Source organism: Colias eurytheme, chromosome 23, assembly GCF_061535395.1.
Source record: "Colias eurytheme isolate Ceu_HAF_F1 chromosome 23, ilColEury1 Martin Lab GWU primary, whole genome shotgun sequence".
Classification (NCBI taxonomy): Eukaryota; Metazoa; Arthropoda; class Insecta; order Lepidoptera; family Pieridae; genus Colias; species Colias eurytheme.
The window spans coordinates 7,144,683-7,166,532 of NC_143002.1; the positions used below are offsets into that span (position 1 = coordinate 7,144,683).

Consider the following 21,850-nt stretch of genomic DNA (forward strand, 5'->3'; position numbering starts at 1 on the left):
GTGAAAAAGTACAGAAGTACAAAACCAATTAAAATAGCTAGTGAAGACGGATAAAAATAATACAAAATTGAAAATATTAAAATATACTCGTTTTTCGCCCGGCTTATCCGGCATTTTCAAATAAAAACAGGCTTATGTGTGTAGCCAAATTTCATGAAAATCGGTTCAGTTGTTTTTGTGTGAAGGAGTTACAAACATACAAACTTTTGCATTTATAATAATAAATAAGATTAACTCATGGTTTGGTCTCTTAAATTAATTGACCATAATATTAAATAACTTTAGAATTGAATTACAATTTTTGTACAATGGAATATACATCAGCACAATGGAATATAGATCATTTACCACTAACGTCTTACAGTGTCACCTAAATTGATAGCTAAATATTTTACTTTTTATCTAATCAATAAAAAGAAAGCCTTTTATTTATCTGTCTAGCTATTTAAATAGAATTATCTATAAGAACAATGACCGGTGTAAATGTGATTTAAATTTTCTCTGTTTAGGGAAAGAGACAGGTTTTTTGATACTTAATTATAATAGTTAATAGGATTTTTATAAAAAGGTTGACTTGCTCATAAACTTTTTGATCAAACATTCGGAGGATTGAATAACAATATATTACTATTTCACTGTATCAGTAATTCTTTAATGTGTTTGCAGTTGTGTTTTGTATTATTTTTAATTATCAGTAGGATTTTTTTGCTTTGATTACAATTAATAAAATTGAACTACAGTAGTATCAGTAAAGAGGTAAAATGTTGCACCTTACTTAACCTTGGCCTCATTAAATTAATTATGAGATACTAATAAATTAAGTGCTTAGAATAACTTAATACCTATTTCATGTAAAGCCTGAGCTCCTAATTGCAGCAAACGTTTATGCAGCTTCTTAGCCGCAAAATTGAACTTGGAATACGAAGAATCTCCCAAGCCAATCACGCCAAATTTAAGATTCGTGAGCGATTTCGCTGGCAGATTTTTCCGCAGCAGAAACTTCCAGAAGGTCTTCATATTGTCTGGTTCGTCTCCCTCCCCGGTTGTTGAGCAGACGAACAAAGCGTATTCCTCATGAATAAGGCGAGAAACTGGATAGTCATCCATTGCCTGCACTGGCCCTTTCAAGTCTAATAATTTGGTGGTTCGCCATATTCTCTCGGCGTATTCTTGGGCAGTATATGTCTGGCTCCCATACAATATCACAATCCTATTCGCGAGCGTCATTTTTATGTTCGGGATTGAAGAAATTCTCTTTTAATAATGTTTTAATCAATAAAACACAACACTGCACCCACCAGATGTCAATTCTGCACTAAATCAATAATTATTGACATTATCAGCTGATCGACAGATGACAAGGTGACATTAGACCAAAGAATATAGGTACTACTCACCTCATTAGACTTTACAGTTTACAAAAAAATTGAAATTTTATCGAAAAATCTCTTAAATTATAGTTAATTTTATTTTTATGTTCCAAATTTTTATAAAATATTTATATTTCGCATTTTTGGTTACTTATTAGTTATTTCTTTAGTTAATAGTGTTAATAATGAATCATTTTTAGCAATGACAATATTTGAACGGAAGTTGATTCTCATCATACATGTTTTATTTAAAATTTCGAACATGTACAACATACGAACTGCAATAAAATTCCTCACGTTCAATTCAATCAGTGTTTAATAAAAATACCGATACCGATAGACATTAAACATGCAAGGGTCCAAGCTAAATGAAAAAAAAACATTGTTCTAAAAATAACTTACAACCCATCTCACGTAAACCACCCCAATTCATCCCTCATTCGAAAATCTCGTTCAATACGTGCGAAGTCTGCATCTCTCTATTGCTCTCATACAGAGCTGATATTCCCTCTCTCTTTGAATTGGCGCACGGCAGTCTCGCGGTCCGTGTTGGCGGGCTTAGTCGCCCCATTTTAAAAAGGCGGGAAAAATCAGTGTAGTGACTAAAAAAATTATAACATAGTAAATCGAAAAAAATCTATTGATAACCATCAAAATGTAAGTACTGAACATTATTTTAATTTTCTAAATAATGATTTTTATAAAATTCATCTCTGATATTTTATATTGAAATAGAAAAGTTCGCGATAATATCTTCTCTCAAAAGGTTATCAGTGCGACAGTATTTGGTGATTATGCTAATAGTTCAATTTATGATTGGTCGAAGGTCATCCAGCCGTATAGTTACAGCAGGAATTTGTTAATAATTATATAATAATTAAATATAAGAATATTTAAAATAATACACATTTTATATTATTTTTATAGCATAGAAAAATACGATGGTATAAATGAAAAAGTTAAAAAAAATCGCAAAATTCTCAGAAACTAATTCGTAAGTAAGTAATTCTTAATTGCACCCGCGTGTCTTCACAAAATTTCGTCAGCTATGATCATTGTAATAAATTGAGAAATAGAGAAAGCAACACAAAATGCTCTCATTATTGCAATTTACAAAGAAATATCTTGTCATTATCTTACAAAGGCAAGATTTTACAATAAAGACTTGCAGAATAAATAAAAGGAAGCTTAGCATTTTTTGGAGATGAAAGACGGTTTTAATTTGCGCATCCTTTCAAATCCACGTTGGGTTTAATATCCTTTCTAAAATATTATGTAGCCAGTAGCTACGAAGTATTTAATATTTAGGTATAGGATAAGTTTTTATTATTCCAAGAAGCAAATGGTCCATTAATCACTACATAGTATAAAACAAAGTCGCTTTCTCTGTCCCTATGTTCCTATGTATGCTTAGATCTTTAAAACTACGCAACGGATTTTGATGCGGTTAAGTGTGCACAGGCGATTAAAAATGTTAAAAATGTGTTCCATATTTTAAATAAGGTTGTGTTCTGTATTAAAATTGAAGTTCTTCTTCTTCTCTTCTAAACTTATACAACGTATAAAATAGAAATAATACAAATAGATAGGTAATCGTGTAGGATTTTTTGTCTTACGTAGATTGTAAGTCAGAACTTCCTCTATTCGTCCATTTGCAAGGAAATTCATAAAACTTCTTGATATTATTATAATATAACTAGCGGCCCGCCCCGGCTTCGCCCGTGGTACATATGAAAAATAGATGTTGGCCGATTCTCAGACTTACCCGATATGCACAGAAAATTTCATGAGAATCGGTCCACCCGTTTCGGAGGAGTATGCAGACTAACATTGTGACACGAGAATTTTATATATAAGAAGAAGATAATATTATATAAAGTACCTACAATATTCTGAAGAATATGTAATATCTTTATATATTCTGTACGCACATAAGTTTCTGTATACATTTTAACCCCAAAGTCCAAACCCTCGCCCACGTGGTATCGATCGTAAAATCTGACCTCTGACTCTGTAACACGTGCAGGGTCTCTTTACCTTTCACCTCAAAGTACTATAATATATTAAAAACCCTTAGCTGGCTAAGGGATTAGGGAATTTAAAGGCTTAGTCATTGTTAATCGATTTGATATGATTTGATGTAGCTATTTAATCGTGGATATTTAAATATGGACATAACTGATAATAATAAATATAATACACAAATCATAAATATAAAAAAAAATTTGGAAAATCCAAAAGTGCACGCCTCATAATTTTTTTTTAATAATTATTTATTACTTAATTATTATTTTTGTTTATTTAATAACAATTAAACCACATCGAATCACACCCTGAAAAATGAAAGGGTTCTATTCCTGAGCATACTCAAGCGTAAGAGAAAAAAAAAGACTCGATTAGTAAAGTATTTCGGTCGCTATCGTGTTAACAAGAAAATCCTCCGCACATACAGACACACGGACGTCCAAAACAGAACTTTTTTAAACTGTTTTTTAACTAGTTTAAATAACAAAAATGACATCAAAAATATCATGAATGTTAAAAATAGTGTTTTTTCTTAATATGTGTGTGTATGTATTATCTTACAAGTGCAATGTATGATACATAAAGACATTTTAAGTTTGAAAAATCAGATGTTTTGCGCGAAGTGACAGTAGTACCCACCTCAACGCTTCGCTTATGAGGCGTGCAATAACATTCAATTTTCAGGGTCTTTGAATATTTTTTTTTATTTTCTTACGCTTGACTTCCAAGAATAAACATGTAGTTAGGTACTTTATATTTAATGTATCTCGATTGAAAATATTGTTTTATGTTTGTTTGTACGAAATAATCTCCAATTCATTCGAACTGATTTTGAAAATTATTCTTCCAGTACAAAGCTATTGTTATTAATTGACGATATTTTATTGGTCTTTTTATATCCCGGTTTAACCCGGGCGAGCGCCTTATTAAAAGTTTCTGAAATTAGCGCGTTCAAACAAACAAGCAAACTTTTCAGTTTATTATTAATTTAGACACAGTATAGATACATGATAGATACTTATCTATTTATTTTTATTTAAATAAAATAAAATAAATAAAAATAAATAGATATGTTTGTAAAACTACAACCTCCAATAATCCGGCCATAAATCATAATATAACCGCCGACCGCAATAATAACTTTTCTGCCCAATTTGGATTATGCTGCGTAAAGAAGTCTTTTCTTTTCATACTTTATGTCATTGAGTATCCTTTATCTATTGTATCTGTTGTTATTATTGTATTGGTATTATAAACAATATAATATAGTACAAGACACAATACATAGTATAAGAACAACTGAAATAAAAACAATAAAACTAATATGACGACATTACAGCATGGTATTTAAACAACTGCTGAAAAATTTATATTTCGTAACGCTAATTGTTCACGTATTACGCACACCTTTAAAATTTTTAAAGAACTAAAGCCCTATTTACATGATAAAACCACAGACTAATAATAATATAGGTACTACGTATACAAATAAAACGTTTTTAATACATATATCTTTACGTCATCCTTTTATATGCTTCATACAGCCTACTACGTGCTACTACTATATTATTACTATGTTGAATAATTGAAGGATGTTGGTTATCCTTTATCCCAAAAATGGATGCTCAAATCCTGATGAAATTTGTCACAGAGATAGATCCGAATGTTGTTTATACTAGTATACCTATACCTATAATAGGCAGACGGAAGATATTTAGTATATTTAGTAAAGGTAGTATATAATTTCAATAAAATTTGGCACACAAAAAGTCTAAATCTAGGGTTCACAACTTGGGCAAGCTACAAGTATATAATATTTAGATAACCAATATCAATAATTAGTAACATATCATTTTCATGTAAATAATATTCCATTATATAACCCATTTTATGTAACTTAACCCTTGTTATCCGATTCTTTCGACCTTTCCGAAACTTAAGGGCAAGTTAACAATAGATTCTAGTATTTATTGATTTTATTGTTCTCATGATATTGGAAACATACATGTTACAGTCACGAAAGAAAATCATTTAATTGTACACTAGCTGCGCTCCGCGGTTTCACCCGCGTGGATACGCTCCTGTTGGTCTTAGCGTGATGATACAGGTGGGATAATAGTGGGACACCCTGTATAGCCTATAGCCTTCCTCGATGAATGGGCTATCTAACACCGAAATAATTTTTCAAATCGGACCAGTAGTTCCTGAGGTTAGCGCGTTTAAACAAACAAACAAACTCTTCAGCTTTATAATATTCAGTATAGATTTGTACAGACGTGTATCACTAAATTGCAAAGTATAAAGCTAAGTCACTTGCCGACTGTGTTATGCTTAGAACTTGAAATTACGCAACAGATTTTGATGGTATTTTAATAGATAAAGTGATTCAAAAGTAAGGTTTTAAAAAATATGGTTTCCATATCTGCCCACCATACACTAAAGTGCAGTAACAGCAAAATCACGATTTCGAGTAAAACGCATTTAAAGTTAAGAATTGATTTTAAAAAATCAACAGAATGATAAGCAAAAAAATTTGAATGCAGAAAGGTTGTAAAGGCATAGGTTCACACGTTAAAGCAATAAAAAAAAATATATCTTAATAACTGAATTTATTATGGCCATTTATTCTTTTTGGTGCCTATTACTGCATAGCCTTTTTTGTAAAAAATACCATTTTAAACTTAGTAAAATGCAGCAAAAAGCCCTATTACTGCGTTTGGATCAGTTATTTTGTCAAGAAACCCAACTAACATGCAGTAAGGTCAAAAAAATACTGCATTTTAGTTAGTTTTTTAAGAAAAAAGTGTTCAATTTACTAGTGCAGTAAGAAAAATAGCTAGTTCACAGTTGCAGTATTTAAAACATTAACTGCACTTTAGCTAGGAATAATCATATCTGTGTCATTATGCTATCCAAACTAATCTGCAGTAATGCTGTATTTTACTGCGTGTTAGTCAGTTTATAATGATAAAAGAATGTTAAGTATTCACAACTAAAATGCGACAAGCTTTGATTTTACTGCATTTTAGTTGGGAGTTCGTGACAATAAATTGTATTTTCTTAATTTGCAGTAAAAATAGCTTGTATGGCGGTAAATTTTACTGCGTATTAATTTTTTTTTTTTATTTTTTTCCAGAAATATAAAACTATCTAAAGAACTGTAAAATTATATTGCTTACTGCATTTTAGTTATGAAACCTTAAAATTTAATCTGCAGTATAATTTATACTGTATTTTAGTTGGGAAATCACGCCAAATTGTTAATTTTTTTCGTTTGCAGTAAGTGAAAACTGTTAAATAAAAACCATTCTTATAGTCTTAGAAATAAGTAAGTTAATTCAATAGAAAGCTTAAGAAACCCGCTTTCAGAATCACTAATAAAACGAAAAATCACAAAAGGGCTGTTACTGCTCTTTAGTCTCTGGTGGGCAGATATGTAGGCATACTAATTAATTGGGTATCTACCTATACTATATACTAATACTAGCGACCCGCCCCGGCTTCGCACGGGTGCAATGCTGATACTAAATACACTACAGAAAAACTGTGAACATTGTATATAAAAACATAGCGGCCCGCTCCGGCTTCGCACGGGTATAAAATATATTATAGCCGGGTACCGCCGCAAACGTTACGTCCCGCAATTTTTAAATCTGTAATATCTTCGAAAATATTCACTTAAATCATACGGTGTAAAGGGCCATATAGATCTATATTAAATGAACAATGTATTCAAGGTATTTAATTGGTTAAGGATTAATGCTGTGTTGGTTAAAATCGCTTCGAAAATTAGCCATTATTTGTCGTAAAAAGTAAATGACAAAAAAAAGTTATTGTGGGTTATCCATAAGAGATAGACATATGCCATCGCGGACTTTTCTGTAGACCTTTTCAATGTGTATAATACTTAGTACATTATTTTGATAAAACTCATAGGGTTCAGCCTGCGTTTGCAATGTAAGCGGAAAAATGTAATTATTTACGACATCACATTAGAAACCTCAAAAATAACAGTACTTCTCCACTGTTTAATGGATGTTATTATACATATAAACCTTCCTCTTGAATCACTCTATCTATTAAAAAAAACCGCATCAAAATCCGTTGCGTAGTTTCAAAGATTTAAGCGTACAAAGGGACATAGGGACATAGGGACATAGGGACATAGGGAAATAGGGACAGAGAATGCGACTTTATTTTATACTATGTAGTGATTATAAAGCTGAAGAATTTGTTTGTTTGAACGTGCTAATCTCGGGAACTACTGGTCCGAAATGAGAAATTCGGCGTTGGATAGAAGGCTATAGCTATATATCATCACGCTAAGACAAGAAGGAGCGGAGCAATGCGGGTGAAACCGCGGGAAACAGCCAATCTTAGATAAATATAGTCCAATTAACTTCTTGACATTATATTCGTGAGTATTTTTTATATTCTCCTGTATAAATTTATTATAACCGTATAATTTGTATAATAATCTTAGGTATATATAAAAATGAATCGCAAAATGTGTTGGTAAGCGCATAACTCGAGTACGGCTGAACCGATTTCGATAATTCTTTTTTTATTATATTCCTTGAAGTACGAGGATGGTTCTTATGTAGAGAAAACGTAAATATTATGTACCACGGGCGAAGCCGGGGCGGACCGCTAGTTAGCAAATATAATAGAAACAAATCCTTGAACTCTTCCAAGCTTATATAATATTATGCTATGAATGGAATGTGTTTTAAATACCTTACGATTCTTTTTATTCCTTATTTTTATAACAACAACGCAATACATATTACGAGTAAGTATAGATATTATACATACTTACAAGCATTCCGCCCGCTTAGTCAAAGGAAATTCCCGTGGAAATGAGATGTCACTCCGGTGAAAGCATCTATCTAGTTTTCTATCTCTGGACAAAAAAAATCATACAATACACCGCTTTAATGTGACGTGAAAGGATTAAGGAAGACAAATAAACAAACAAACACCAATGTAGTAATCAATATAGTAAAGCTTTATAATAATAATTTGTAAAGAAGTGAAGATGACACTAGCAGGATCAGAAAATGACATCGACTGAACTCAGCGACTTCAGTTTTTCAGGCGATTATCGAAGTGATTCTAGGACGCAGATTTATTTTTCTTCAACCTAAGTAGCCTTTTCTATAACCTACGTATATAAACCTTACAAATCTATACGGAATCCTAATTGTAGCGAGTCCAAACCGCACTTGACCGGTTTTACTAAACCATAATTAATAAGAAGATGATGGCACGCGTTTCCGCGAAGGCTTGAACCAGTACCTTACGCAGGAAGACAATAAGATTGCATCACAAGTAACTTGAGTGTAATGACCTCCTGTACCTTCCTAATTGGCCAGGAATGATAAATTGTCCACAATTACATCAGGTTGTAAAAAGACTAACGGAACCGCTAATTTTGGCAAGTCTGGGATTGTCATATTTAATTATAAGTGGACACGTACTTTTTGTAGTTCTGCGAACTTTATATTCACTTTTACGTAGTGTTTAAATTTTGAATTCATGGAATTGTTTTATAATTTAAGTATAAGTTAAAAGCTTAAATTGAGGAATTCTCATTCATTTGGGCTTCTTACAAAATAATTTTGGAATAAGTAGTAATATTTTTCAACCAATCTCCCAAGTACCTACGTATGAAATTGAAGTCTGGATAACTGGCTACGGCAAGAACTTTCAGATCTACCTAATATAAATATTCAATTTCATACAGCTCGTTACCGAGGAAGTCACGAGAATTTTATAATTTATCAGACTACGCCGCGCGCGTACCTACTTAAAATGAAATATGTAAACGCACGTGACATTATCTAATTAACATTTTTTTTTTAATTAATCATTGCAATACGATCGCTTTTCTTTATTCACGTCTTACATTAAAAATTAATGGAAAGACAGATTCATAACTTTTTTCTTAACAATTTCGCAAAATATTTTTAGCACAAAAGAAAACAACAAAACATTCGCCATTGAAATATCAGCATTGCTGAATCAAATGGTATGACCTATAAAAAGAAATACTCTGAGGCTTATGTAGTACCGCTAAAATATTGCATCATGTGAAATAGTTCAAACGAAGCTGACATCAGCATTATATTGTACACCATTGTAATGTCTCGGGAGGATATAAAATGTGGTCTTTTAATAGTGACGTTTTTAAATGAATAATTATTTTTACTATTCATTTGCGCCCGGCTCTGCTTGGAAGAGATTTTCGTAAAGTTTTAAATTGCTAAAGCAAGCGGAAACAAATTCAAAAATCATGTCATCAAAGTGAAAAGACAATGCAGATTGCAATAAGAAGGATTTTTTTCTTGAACCCCTGTGGCTTATGTATTAAAAGAGAAACACATTCGAAGCCTCTTTTCACCCCTTCTACTATCTTCATGTCTGCGACAGAAAGGTACTATATTATATTATATTTTCGAATACAGTATGTTTGTATGTTCACGAGTAGTACTTAGGCATGCGTTGTAGTGTAAACGGGTGGATAGCTTTTAGTTTGAGAGGTGTCAGATTTTTCATAGTCTTGTTGCAAATGCAAAATTGTCTCTGTCTATATTATTAAAAGAAAAATGACGGCTTAAGTACGCCAAATTCTCTTTTGTGAGCTCTAAGAAAACCGATAATGTAATTTAGTCTTCGATACATAAACTCGTGAAAGCTAAAAGGATGTAACTAATAAAATAGGTCACAGTCGCGCAATTACTTATCATCAGAGAAAAGAGTCGGTAATTTAATATCGTCGCGACAAAGAAGGCGTTTCTGAAACTCGAAGGACCTTTTCGTAAATTAATGTAAATATAAGTTAATATACCAATACAGACACAAATAACACTATTTGTAAAGAATTGAATCGATTTTTGGTTCGTTTTATTGTACTTATAGTCCAGAAACTAGAAGACATCTAGCTTTTTATTCGATGCAATTTTTGTAACAATTTATTGTGAAGCTGAAATAGATCGCATAAAGCAGTAGGGCTGCTGTCACTCTTCGCTATTTGTACATTAAAAAATACTTTTTAGCAACAATTCTATTTCAAATATGCTGATTGTTTTTTTTTGTGTCTTTTTCTTCCATGTAGTTAAGTAATATAATTTCAGACTTAAGAAATGTAATTACTAATTTTCAAGACGATAAGCACTTTCTATTACAATAACTGAGCCAATGTTCGAGCAGACAATCAAATTTCTAAATAGTAAATTATTACATAGCTCGACATCAATCATTTTTAAACTATTTGGCGCCAAAAACAAATAAGATTTAGACCCTAATCCAGACTTATTAGGATTAGATAAAAAATATATACTCAGACACTATGTAAAACACCTAAATCAGTGACGCAAAAGTATAGTTTGAAATGGCCCAGTTTCGTCAGATCGATCGAGACAAGGTCACAACAATTATCTTGTAGACAATAAACTATCGTACAATAAATAAATATCTTTACATAATAACGGATTTTATGAATGAGTTGTGAGCTTAAATATTTTTTTTAATACATAAGTAAGTACATATTTTTTCAATGAATTAGTATAAAAATTATGAAATAATTGTTTAGGAGATGAACTTACTTATGAAACAGAGTGCCTAAATAGGTTTCTTTATAGACTACATAATAAAAAATAATAATCTATGAATGAGTTGCTAACCGCTTAACTCAAAACATACTTACGATTTTATAAACCACTAGCGGTCCGCCCCGGCTTCGCCCGTAGTACATATTTACGTTTTCTTTACATAAAAACCATCCTAGTAAGTACTTCAGGGTATATAATAAAAAAAGAATTATCGAAATCGGTCCACCCGTTCGCACGTGATGCCGTGACCAAGGAAAACGGGTTTCATTGTTATATATATATATACTAGCGGTCCGCCCCGGCTTCGCCCGTGGTACATGTTTACGTTTTCTCTACATAAGAACCATCCTCGTACTTCAAGGAATATAATAAAAAAAGAATTATCGAAATCGGTTCAGCCGTTCTCGAGTTATGCGCTTACCAACACATTTTGCGATTCATTTTTATATATAAAGAAGACTAGCGGTCCGCCCCGGCTTCGCCCGTGGTACATGTTTACGTTTTCTCTACATAAGAACCATCCTCGTACTTCAAGGAATATAATAAAAAAAGAATTATCGAAATCGGTTCAGCCGTTCTCGAGTTATGCGCTTACCAACACATTTTGCGATTCATTTTTATATATAAGAAGATAGATTTCTCCGATTTTACAATTTTTATAAAATAAATAAATTCGTCAAAAAAGATTATTTTATAGCAAAAAATTGGCTGTTGCCAAGTCGTTCAGGAAAACCTCATATTATCAGTAATTTGCCAATAAAAAATAATTTACTTGGCGCCACAATCACAATTCACAGCTTATGTTTTACCAAAATGACCACATGAGGTCAAACATTGAGCATTATCTGTTTGTATATCATTGTTATCACTAGTCTTTAGAATAATATTTACTCTGAATACATACGTTTTTTATAAACAATTATCTGTATTGACAAGGGTAGATATCATAAAACTTATTATGGCAACGGAAACTGCTCTCTACATAAACTACCAGAAAAATGTGTTTATACGAAATACAATTACGATAATTATTTTGTTTAAAATTCACTTTTATAAAAGGTCCATTTGGAAAATGAACTCTTTGTGTTTCATAAGGTTAATCTTCATTATTCTTAAAGTACTAGAAAGCTTTTTATTTCCACGTCGTAGTAACTATATTTTCGTTCAGTTTCAGGAAACCTAATTCTTTAACTCAATAAATATGTTCCACTTTTTCGCCATACTTAACTTCTGTATTATTGAAGTGTAAAATTAAAAATAGACCCTAGAACAAAGCCAAAGATTTCTTTTTAGTGCAAAAACAAATTTTGAAAGGGTTTAAAAAGAGGGTTGAAATTCGTATAGGGAGAAGTCGTGCCATATCTCTAGAGGGAATTCATATGGAGCAGAGGGTGGAAATCAAGATTTTATATTGCAAAAACTTTTTACGCTTTCCCTATTAGCATAAGTATAGCCCTTTTAGAAGTAATCTGTAAGTTGTTTAAACCTTTGTATCATGAAATTTGAAACTACATATATATTATCGAAATGTCTAGTAAGCTACACAATTTATGGTTCAATGGATCAATTGCATGATGTAACTTTCAATGAGTACGTCATATTTTCCTGTTATGTAGGTATACTTATATACATGCTGTACCCCGGGGTTTTATCCACATTCCCCGGCTCCTATTAGCCGTATCGTGATGATATAAAGCCTTCTTCGATAAATGAGCTATCTAGCACTGAAATAAATTTACAAATCGGAGCAGTAGTTCCTAAGATTAGCGCGTTTAAACAAAAAAAGAAGAACGTCCGATTTATATAATTATTGATATCTGTAGAAAGTCTGTATCCAATATCAAGTAAACCAAATCAAAAAGAGATTCGCAATGCAATGCCGTGATAAAGTGCAGCGAACTTCCATTGTTCCGGAACCGAGCAAGGACTTATCAGTCAACCTCTGACTCCGATAAGTGAGGATCGTCAATTGGTGACGCTATCAAACGCTGCGGTGAAATCAGTTCCCCTTTAATTAGAGACTAGACTTAAGTTTATAAATACATTGTATGCTAAATTGATATTGTATCTGTATAGGAATAATGATTCGTCTTCTCTTACGCGTGTGTTAAAGTTTTGCTTCCAGTTATCGCTATGATATATTTATCGTTTTTTTCCTCATTAAAATGTTTTTGAATGAATTTTTCTGCGTGATAAGCTCATCGGACCGCAAGAGCGAGTTATAAGAATAAGACACTTTTATTTCAACTACGAACAACATTTTTAATAATTTAATTCCTGTCTTATATTTGTATATCTTACAGCCCTATTTTGTAAAGTTTATGAATGAATGAAAATTCTTTATTGTACACCTTATAGGACAATTTAAAACACATAATAACTTAGTTTATACAGCTGTTTTAATATATTTGATTACTACAACGCAAATATGCAATGACTTGCTTTACACACTTCAAACTGCCATACATTCTACAAAGTATAATGCTTTCAGCATAACCTTAAAAACCTTAAATAAAGCTATAAACCGAAGCCAGTATTTATGTAATAAAATATCATGAGCAAATACAATTCTACTTTATTTCACCAATTCTGACCCTAACAACAGCTATAACATATAAAAGGAGACCAAGTGTACGTCCTTGTGTGACCCCATTCGCTTACAATAGCCCCTTTGAATGCATTCCTTTGAGTGAACTAAATAAAAGCCTGGGAATATGTTCCTTATGGCATTCGCAGATGGTCATTCAATTGCTAATAGGAAATTATTTCTTGGTGGAATTTTACTGTGTGTCTAACTATACGATTTTAATTTAATATTTATTTACAATTGTAATTTAATAAACTAAATTAAACAATGTAGAAAGTATGTTTAGATGCATCTTTATTATTAATCTAATTGTACCTTAGCTCAAAGGATTTTAAATTCTATTCTATAAATTATCTAAACAAACCTCATTGGAACGGTTCTCTAGAGCAATAATTACATAGTCATAGTACCTATACATTTTAAGAAATACTTAAAAATGTTATGCTTGTTACATAACGTAGAACGTGCGACGTGCGTAGCATATTGCTACGATATTCGATGCCAGTGAATACCTCAGCTTGAAGCTTTCTTTTATTTTAATAAACCATTGGGTTTATTATCTGTAGATTTGTGGATATTACCTTCGATTAATAAAATTGTTTTGACGTAGTTTTGGTGATGATATTATACCGCTATAAAAACAATTACGTCGGTTATGGTATAATTACTTACTAGTTATGATGAATATAACTTTCGCAGATTGCTACATCTATAATTTATTTTATCTATCTTTAATTTATATCTATCAGCGAAGGAAACCATCGCGGAAGAACAAATTATGAAAAAATATAACATGATAAGTAGTGATAACGATAATGATGATAGGAAATTACTTTAAAAGCTTCTATGGGATGGATAGATTAACCTTATTTCTGTACGGTTATGCGACCGTATACTTGTACTTCTGAAACGAAATGAAACGAATTTATTGGCATGAAAAGTGGTTATACAGTGGTGGTATGAGTTAAACATGATCTGCACAATAAGCAAGGCACAGCTATTGTACGTAAACTTGTACTCTGGATCGTGTTCCTAAAGATGCTGATTTTGTTGTTATGTTTATTGTTTAATTGATAAATATTATTGTTCACAGGTCACCCAAAGCGAAATCCGGTGAGGAAGAGTGCGATACAGATGCTCTTAAATCTGACAATGAGCAAGATGACAAGGGCGGTGCGTTGGAAGCGAAGATGTCCTTGCTAAATGGCATCACAGTGATCGTTGGTTCGATCATTGGGAGTGGTATCTTTGTGTCACCATCTGGTGTCTTGAGATACACGGGATCTGTGAATGCTAGTTTACTAGTGTGGATCATATCTGGAGTTTTTAGTATGGTAAGTTTAGTTGGTCAGTTATAAGAATATGTTTGTCGGGGATGTTCATTTATAAGTTAAAACAATCAGTGACTTATTCTTTGATGAAGATAAGGACATGGTTAGTCTATATATATAGAGTATATATTAGTCCGGGATCCATCGCTCATTAATTTTGCAAGTGATTACTATCAAGCTAATTTTTCGTGAGTAGCTTTATTTTGATGAGATGCCCAATAATTTCATGTACGAAACTCTCGATTGTGGTAGCTTACAGAGGTAACAAGGATAAAAATTTTTGATTTGACGGTTCTCAAATATTTATTACGCAATTTGTAGGACAATATGTCTGTTGAATTATATAAGTATTAAATAAGTGAAAATAAAAAAATCAGCTGGTTAGTAATCATTTATGATGACCTCGTTATCGATACACATTGGAAAGGGGGACTCTTTGATCAAACCATAGATTTTGTAGGACAAATATTTTTTTCGAATAATTTAGATAATTATCTTGAGATTGAACAAAAAAAAACATTCAGTTAGTAATTAATATTTGAGAACCATCAAATCAAAATATTTTATCCTTGTTTCCTCTGTTAGCTACCACAATCGAGAGTTTCGTACATGAAATTATTGGGCATCTCATCAAAATAAAGCTACTCACGAAAAATTAGCTTGATAGTAATCACTTGCAAAATTAATGAGCGATGGATCCCGGACTATATAGAATAGTCTACTATTTTGAAGATTCCATGTCATAGCAAATGAAATATTTCTTACGTAAATAAGCACGTACGATTACCCTTCCGAAATATCTGTGAGCAAAATATAAAGATTTATAACAGATTTAAATGATGGGTTGTCGATACAGCTCACGTGATATGCAGAATTATGCAAAAATATGTATGCATCATCAGACATAGGTATCTTCTTCAAACGCCGATGACATTATGTTTGTCCTTTTACTGTAATTAAACATTTTATTGTATTTTGCATTCTTTATAACAATTCTAAGATCGATTCTCATATACCTGTTACATTTATGACATATTTGTATTCATTATGCTAATTAATAAGACGAATTTCACCATTCTCTTCTACATTTCCTTGCGTACGACACGTGATTATGTAAACGATATTTATTATAAGATCAAGGTTCATATTGTGTTATGTGACCACAGAATGACCTTGGGCCAAGTGGTCTTTCTAAGTATCAAATTATCCTGTGGTATTTCAGAGGGTTGTAATTAATAACAGTATATTCTTAAACGTCTGCAATTAGCTACTCTTAGATACTCTTAAACATCAGTAGTTGCTTCGACATTACCCCTTTATATTGCAAAAGTACTGACATCGTTGTTTAGCTGTGATGTATTATGTAACTCATTTATCTCTTGGTCAAGATAAGGTCTCCAGAAAGATCGGACACTTGCACTTGCTCATAACTACCTACTCCACGTTGGTGCCCCTTCCTTTACGTTTTATCTGATTCCCTACGCTTGGTATTCTTAAAGGTTTACCATGTACCATGTACATACATTAGCCATGGTATTAGAATAGTCTACTATGCAATATATAAGTATGAAGACCACCTATTGTTTAACGAAGCGACACATTCTGCCATTGTTCTCAACAGTGCTAGTTAATTAAAAGTAGTAGTAGTGTAATCTATGGTAATTTTAAGGGAACTATATTTTCTATCACCAAAATTTATATTTGTCATCAAGTTGTATCACCTAATAAATAGATCTATCACCACGAAATATTTTCGTTCTCAGATAAACAAAAATTGTTCCCAGGTATGAATTATCAACTTAATGTTAATATATGTGTAAAATAAGAGATCGATAACCAATAAAATTATATTGCATTACATGAATATAAACTTCGTTCTTTTAATAACAGTTTTGTTACTTAAATAATAGCTCTGTGCTCAGAATGGTAGATCTGTCACCAAATAAATCGATTATCGATCCCTGACTGCGACTCCTTTTTATTTGATATTTTGTCACCAATACAGTAGCAACATTTTATTTCGTTCAGATATTAAATTAATAGTATTCGTTACCAATTTAATACATCAATTTATAATTTTAATGAAAAAATGATCAAAGGGGCGGAGACAAATTGGCGCGCTTTAAAAATTGATTATTTTAACTTTAATTAAGTGTTTTATCTACAATTATGCTAGCCATAAGCCAGCTATTAAAACAGAGCTGATTATTCAGTGGTTATTATTTTTAAGAATAAATATTGATTATTTTAACTTAAATTAAGTGTTTTATCTACTATTCTGCTAGCCATAAGCCAGCTATTTTAAACCAGCGCTGATTGTTCAGTGGTAATTATTTTAAACAATAAATATTGATTATTTTGACTTTAATAATTGTTTTATTTACTACTCTGCTAAAAATTTTTTTTAAATATAATTTATACTACCAGTGGCAATTTAGAACCTTGGGAGTCTAGTTAAATAGCAGAATCTTTTGGTTGAAACGATGATGACAACCCTAATTTTTTATTTGAACTTAATGCAATTTTCTAGTAACATAATATGATTTATTGGTGATCTCTTTAAATTAGTTTGCTTAAATACTTATTAGGACACACCTATTATAATACATACAAAAACATTTATTTGGTACTAGACCTTATATCTCAGGATTTTAGGTGATTTATTGTGGAACTGATTTTGCATTGTTTGGTGACTACATTTTGGTGACAGATCTACTATTTTGAGGACAAACCCTATTATTTAAGAAACACAAAACTAATTAAATTGGTGATAGCTTAAATGATACCCTAATTTTAATAGCATTAAACATGGAATCATTAAGCTATTAAGAGGCGAAAAATCATATAATACGTAGATTTGAACTGATACTCAATAATGGCATAGATAAACAAAAGTATAGATAAGCTTTTCCTGTTAGATATAATTTTGATTGAACCAATAATCGAGATGAAGGTACTGTAACTAATTGAGCTACTATTAGTAGTCCTATTACCTAATTTTATAACAACTGCTCTTATAAGTAACATAAAAAGGACGCTTATGGTATTAACAGTTACTGTATTGACACCGATCCTTGATAAGTGTACATAATTTTAAGTAAATCTACCCGTTTTAAGTGGGTCAAAATGTAGTCTATAGGTAATAGGAGTCAGTTACATACAAACATGTCATGTATGTAATGATACAAACATACAGGTGAAGCTAATAAAATCGTGTTAAAAATTACTCGAGATTTATTCTAAAATCACGTTCGTCAATGAAATGTTTGCGAATAACTTTCTAAGAGACTGATAATGACCTAGTTTCGATCAGCGAATTGTTAAGAAACGATGAATTAATTATATTAGGTCTGGTTCAAGCAATTTTGTCTATTGTCGACACGCCTCTCTCGCTAAGAATATTTTCCTTATTAAGAGACTAGAGACGGGTTAATTATTCTGCCAATTTGTGTGGTCTTGAAGCTTGAAAATTACCATTAACATCAATTTGGTCGTATAATTTCAAAAAATACAGTTTAAAATGTTATGTTTCTCTTCTTTTATTACATTTGGTTAAAAAAATTGAAAAGCAAGCAACTTCCTTGTCGAAACCCCTTAAATGCAAAGTTTCTTAAAAAAATACATTTTCATTATATTATTTTCTTGTTTCATCTTTCAAAACATTTAAATTGCTCTCAAGGGTGTCTTGACAAGGGCTTATAAATTCTAGTTGGAACTTAATTGTAATACTCATTTAACAAGTACTGTAGGGAAATCAGATTAAAAGGCATCTGTCTTCTCTTTATATTGCGTATATATTATGTTATTTTATGTCTAGCAGATGCGTCAAGTTTATTCGTTAAATATCGTTCTAGATACATCATATCCGTTACAATTTAATGTCCATTACTTGAATACATAATAATACATCTATATAACATACTAAAACAACAAATATATATTGTCAATTTACTAAACTGAATTTCACTATTAGGTTTATCAATCCCATATCCTACCCATATTTATAACTAGCTTTCCGCCCGCAGCTTCGCCCGCGCAGTCGAAGAAAAACCCGCATATTTCCCGTGGGATTTCCGGGATAAAACCTATCCTATTTCCCGGGGTAAAAAGTAGCCTATGTCCTTTCTCGGGTATCAAAATATCTCTATACCAAATTTCATGCAAATTGGTTCAGTAGTTAAGGCGTGATTGAGTAACAGACAGACAGAGTTACTTTCGCATTTATAATATTAGTATGGATTCAAAACACACTTATTATAACGATTAATTAATTATGTTTCACATAGAAATGGTCAGTGATAGACATTTGTGTACATTTTACTGATAACACTACCAGATGCCCACACATAACACAATCAAAGTACTTCGATTGAGAGGAAATGCTATTCGCGACTAAATAAATGCAAAAATATATGAAGAGGAGTAACTACTCTATTATCTTTTCATAATGTAGTAGATACTTAGTCTATACGAGTATATACGGTAAATCTTGTCTTAGGTACATTTTGGATGGGAAGGTTTACTTATCTCTTTTAAAATAATATTAATCCATACTAATATTATAAATGCGAAAGTAACTCTGTCTATCTGTCTGTTACTCAATCACACCTAAACTACTGAACCAATTTTCATGAAATTTGGTATGGAGATATTTTGATACCCGAGAAAGGACATAGGCTACCTATTACGAAATATGTACCACGGGCCAAGCCGGGGTGGACCTCTAGTTATTGTATAAATACAGAATTTGACCAGAAAAGTTCTATGCGACCTGCGAAGATACTATGCGATTAAAGCATCAATCTTTAACTGTTTCAATTGTAATTTAATCCAATAATTCTATGTGGTAGGTTATTGTTTGTTAGGTATTATTCTTTTTAAATAATAAAATATACTAAAACCTCTACCTACAGGTAGGCGCCTACTGCTACGCTGAGCTCGGCACCATGATTCGTCTCAGCGGCGCTGACTACGCGTATATCATGGAGACGTTTGGTCCATTCGCAGCTTTCATCCGGCTTTGGATTGAGTGTATGATCGTGCGGCCGTGTTCACAGGTGTGTATTTAGTTTAAAATAGTTTGATTTATTAAAATAAATATTACCTAAATACCAACCTAAAAACTTTATTCAAAATATTATGTCTTTTTTTAAACGATGATTTTATGCAACGTTTTCATTGATGCTTTACTTCTTAGCGTGATGTTATATAGCCTACAGCCTATTCACTCAACAAATTGATTACCTACCTATAAGAGCAATAATTTTAAATTTTGAAACAATAGTTCTTGAGATTACCTTGTTAAACCAAACAAAAGTTTTAGCATTCCACTTAAGAAAATGTCAGAATAGGCTCGGAGTTCTTGCTCATTGTTTCAAATAACCTCACCAGACCCAACTGTGTTAAAAGACATTAAGATAAACAAATGAAGAATTCAAGAATCTAAGAAATATTTATTTATGAATATTGAAGTATTGGTCTTAGCATGACGAAATATCTCTACAGCCTTACTCGATAAACAGACTAACAGTGAAATAATTTTTCAATCGGATCTCTCAGGAGAGATTAGCGTGTTTAAGCTAACTCTTCAGATTTATAATATTAGTATAAATGGAAACAATCACCGTCCTCATACATGACATAAAGACATAATTAAATTGTACAGCTCATGAATAGTTAGTGCATATTCTAAGTAAGAATTCGTTCGACCGTAAGGGATTAGCGTAGGTGTGACGTCAGACAGTAAATAGGTCAATGGTTTGATGCCTGATGGGTAACTATTATCGATGCTAAGCTAAGAATAGGATTTATTTCAAAGATTTGCATAACTTTTACCTAAGTTTTTTTCTTTTCCAATCTTACTAATATTATAAATGCGAAAGTTTGTGAGGATGGATGGATGGTTGGATGTTTGCTACTCTTTCACGCAAATACTACAGAACCGATTACAATGAAATTTGGTATGTAGGTAGATAGCTGTAGGTAGCTGAAGACCCAGAATAAGTCATAGAATGCTTTTTATTCCGGAAATCCCACAGAAACCGGGGGCTGGTATCTAGTTTTTAAAATATACCTAAAAGGTATCTAAATTTAATATTAGAGATAATCCAGCTAGAAAAAGGATCACTTTCCCTGGCCATTATCTACTTTCAGGATTAAAGGCTTATTCAATGTTTAGGCGCTTAGAACTCTGTTAATGAAAAATATTATTAATTTTATATTACGTATTATATTTGTGGTTTGCACGACTTTTGGAAAATATGTCTGCAGTTAACTTTTTAGGTTACGCAGTAACTATTCAGTAGTCTGCGGTTAGGTAGTTATCTTTTATCTAGAATAGTTCAGACGAAATTCGACTTTCCGTCTAACAATTCTGACCTGCGTTTCACTGCACGTAGCACAATGCAGAATACGACTGAATGTTATGCAAAAATAACGATATTTGCATCATCTCGATAGATGGAGAGATTGATTTTTTTGACTGTTACCATGTGTCTCAAAATCTACGCGACCGATCAACATTTTTCGTCATTAGGAAGCTACAACTTTACCAAGAAACATACCTATCTTAAATCTAGGAAGGAAATTAAACATTATATCGATAATACTATACATTTATTGACATCACAGTCACCAGCAGAATTTATCTCCTAAATAAATGCAGGAACTGCCTTCAATATCAGCCTAATTGAATCCGGGAGTCGAAGTTGGATTTGCTTTATTGAACTGCAAATTGGTTCCTTTGTATTGATATAAATGGACTCCAGGCGTTTTATTGGTGTTGAGATAGCTGATCTTAAATGATTGATTTCGACTTATGTTTGCATGTGAATTTGTTGGCAAGGATTGATTCTAGCTTATGTTTTATTAAAGACTAGCACTCCTTAGTGATGATATATAGCCTATAGCCTTCCTCGATAAATG

General features: G+C 31.9%; 2 protein-coding genes across 2 annotated transcripts in view; one reads left to right on the forward strand and one right to left on the reverse strand.

The window, feature by feature from the left end:
* Positions 1 to 1,310, reverse strand: part of LOC149898387 (NADPH-dependent diflavin oxidoreductase 1) — a 43,282-nt gene extending 41,972 nt beyond the window's left edge. Inside the window, exon 1 of the mRNA XM_090115468.1 lies at positions 843 to 1,310. Coding sequence (XP_089971594.1) covers positions 843 to 1,227 — 385 coding nt within the window. The 5' untranslated portion in view covers positions 1,228 to 1,310. The remainder of the gene's footprint in view (positions 1 to 842) is intronic.
* Positions 1,311 to 1,879: 569 nt separating this feature from the next.
* Positions 1,880 to 21,850, forward strand: part of LOC149898389 (Y+L amino acid transporter 2) — a 34,242-nt gene continuing 14,271 nt past the window's right edge. Inside the window, exons 1-3 of the mRNA XM_090115352.1 lie at positions 1,880 to 2,027; positions 14,689 to 14,929; positions 19,840 to 19,983. Coding sequence (XP_089971478.1) covers positions 2,026 to 2,027; positions 14,689 to 14,929; positions 19,840 to 19,983 — 387 coding nt within the window. The 5' untranslated portion in view covers positions 1,880 to 2,025. The remainder of the gene's footprint in view (positions 2,028 to 14,688; positions 14,930 to 19,839; positions 19,984 to 21,850) is intronic.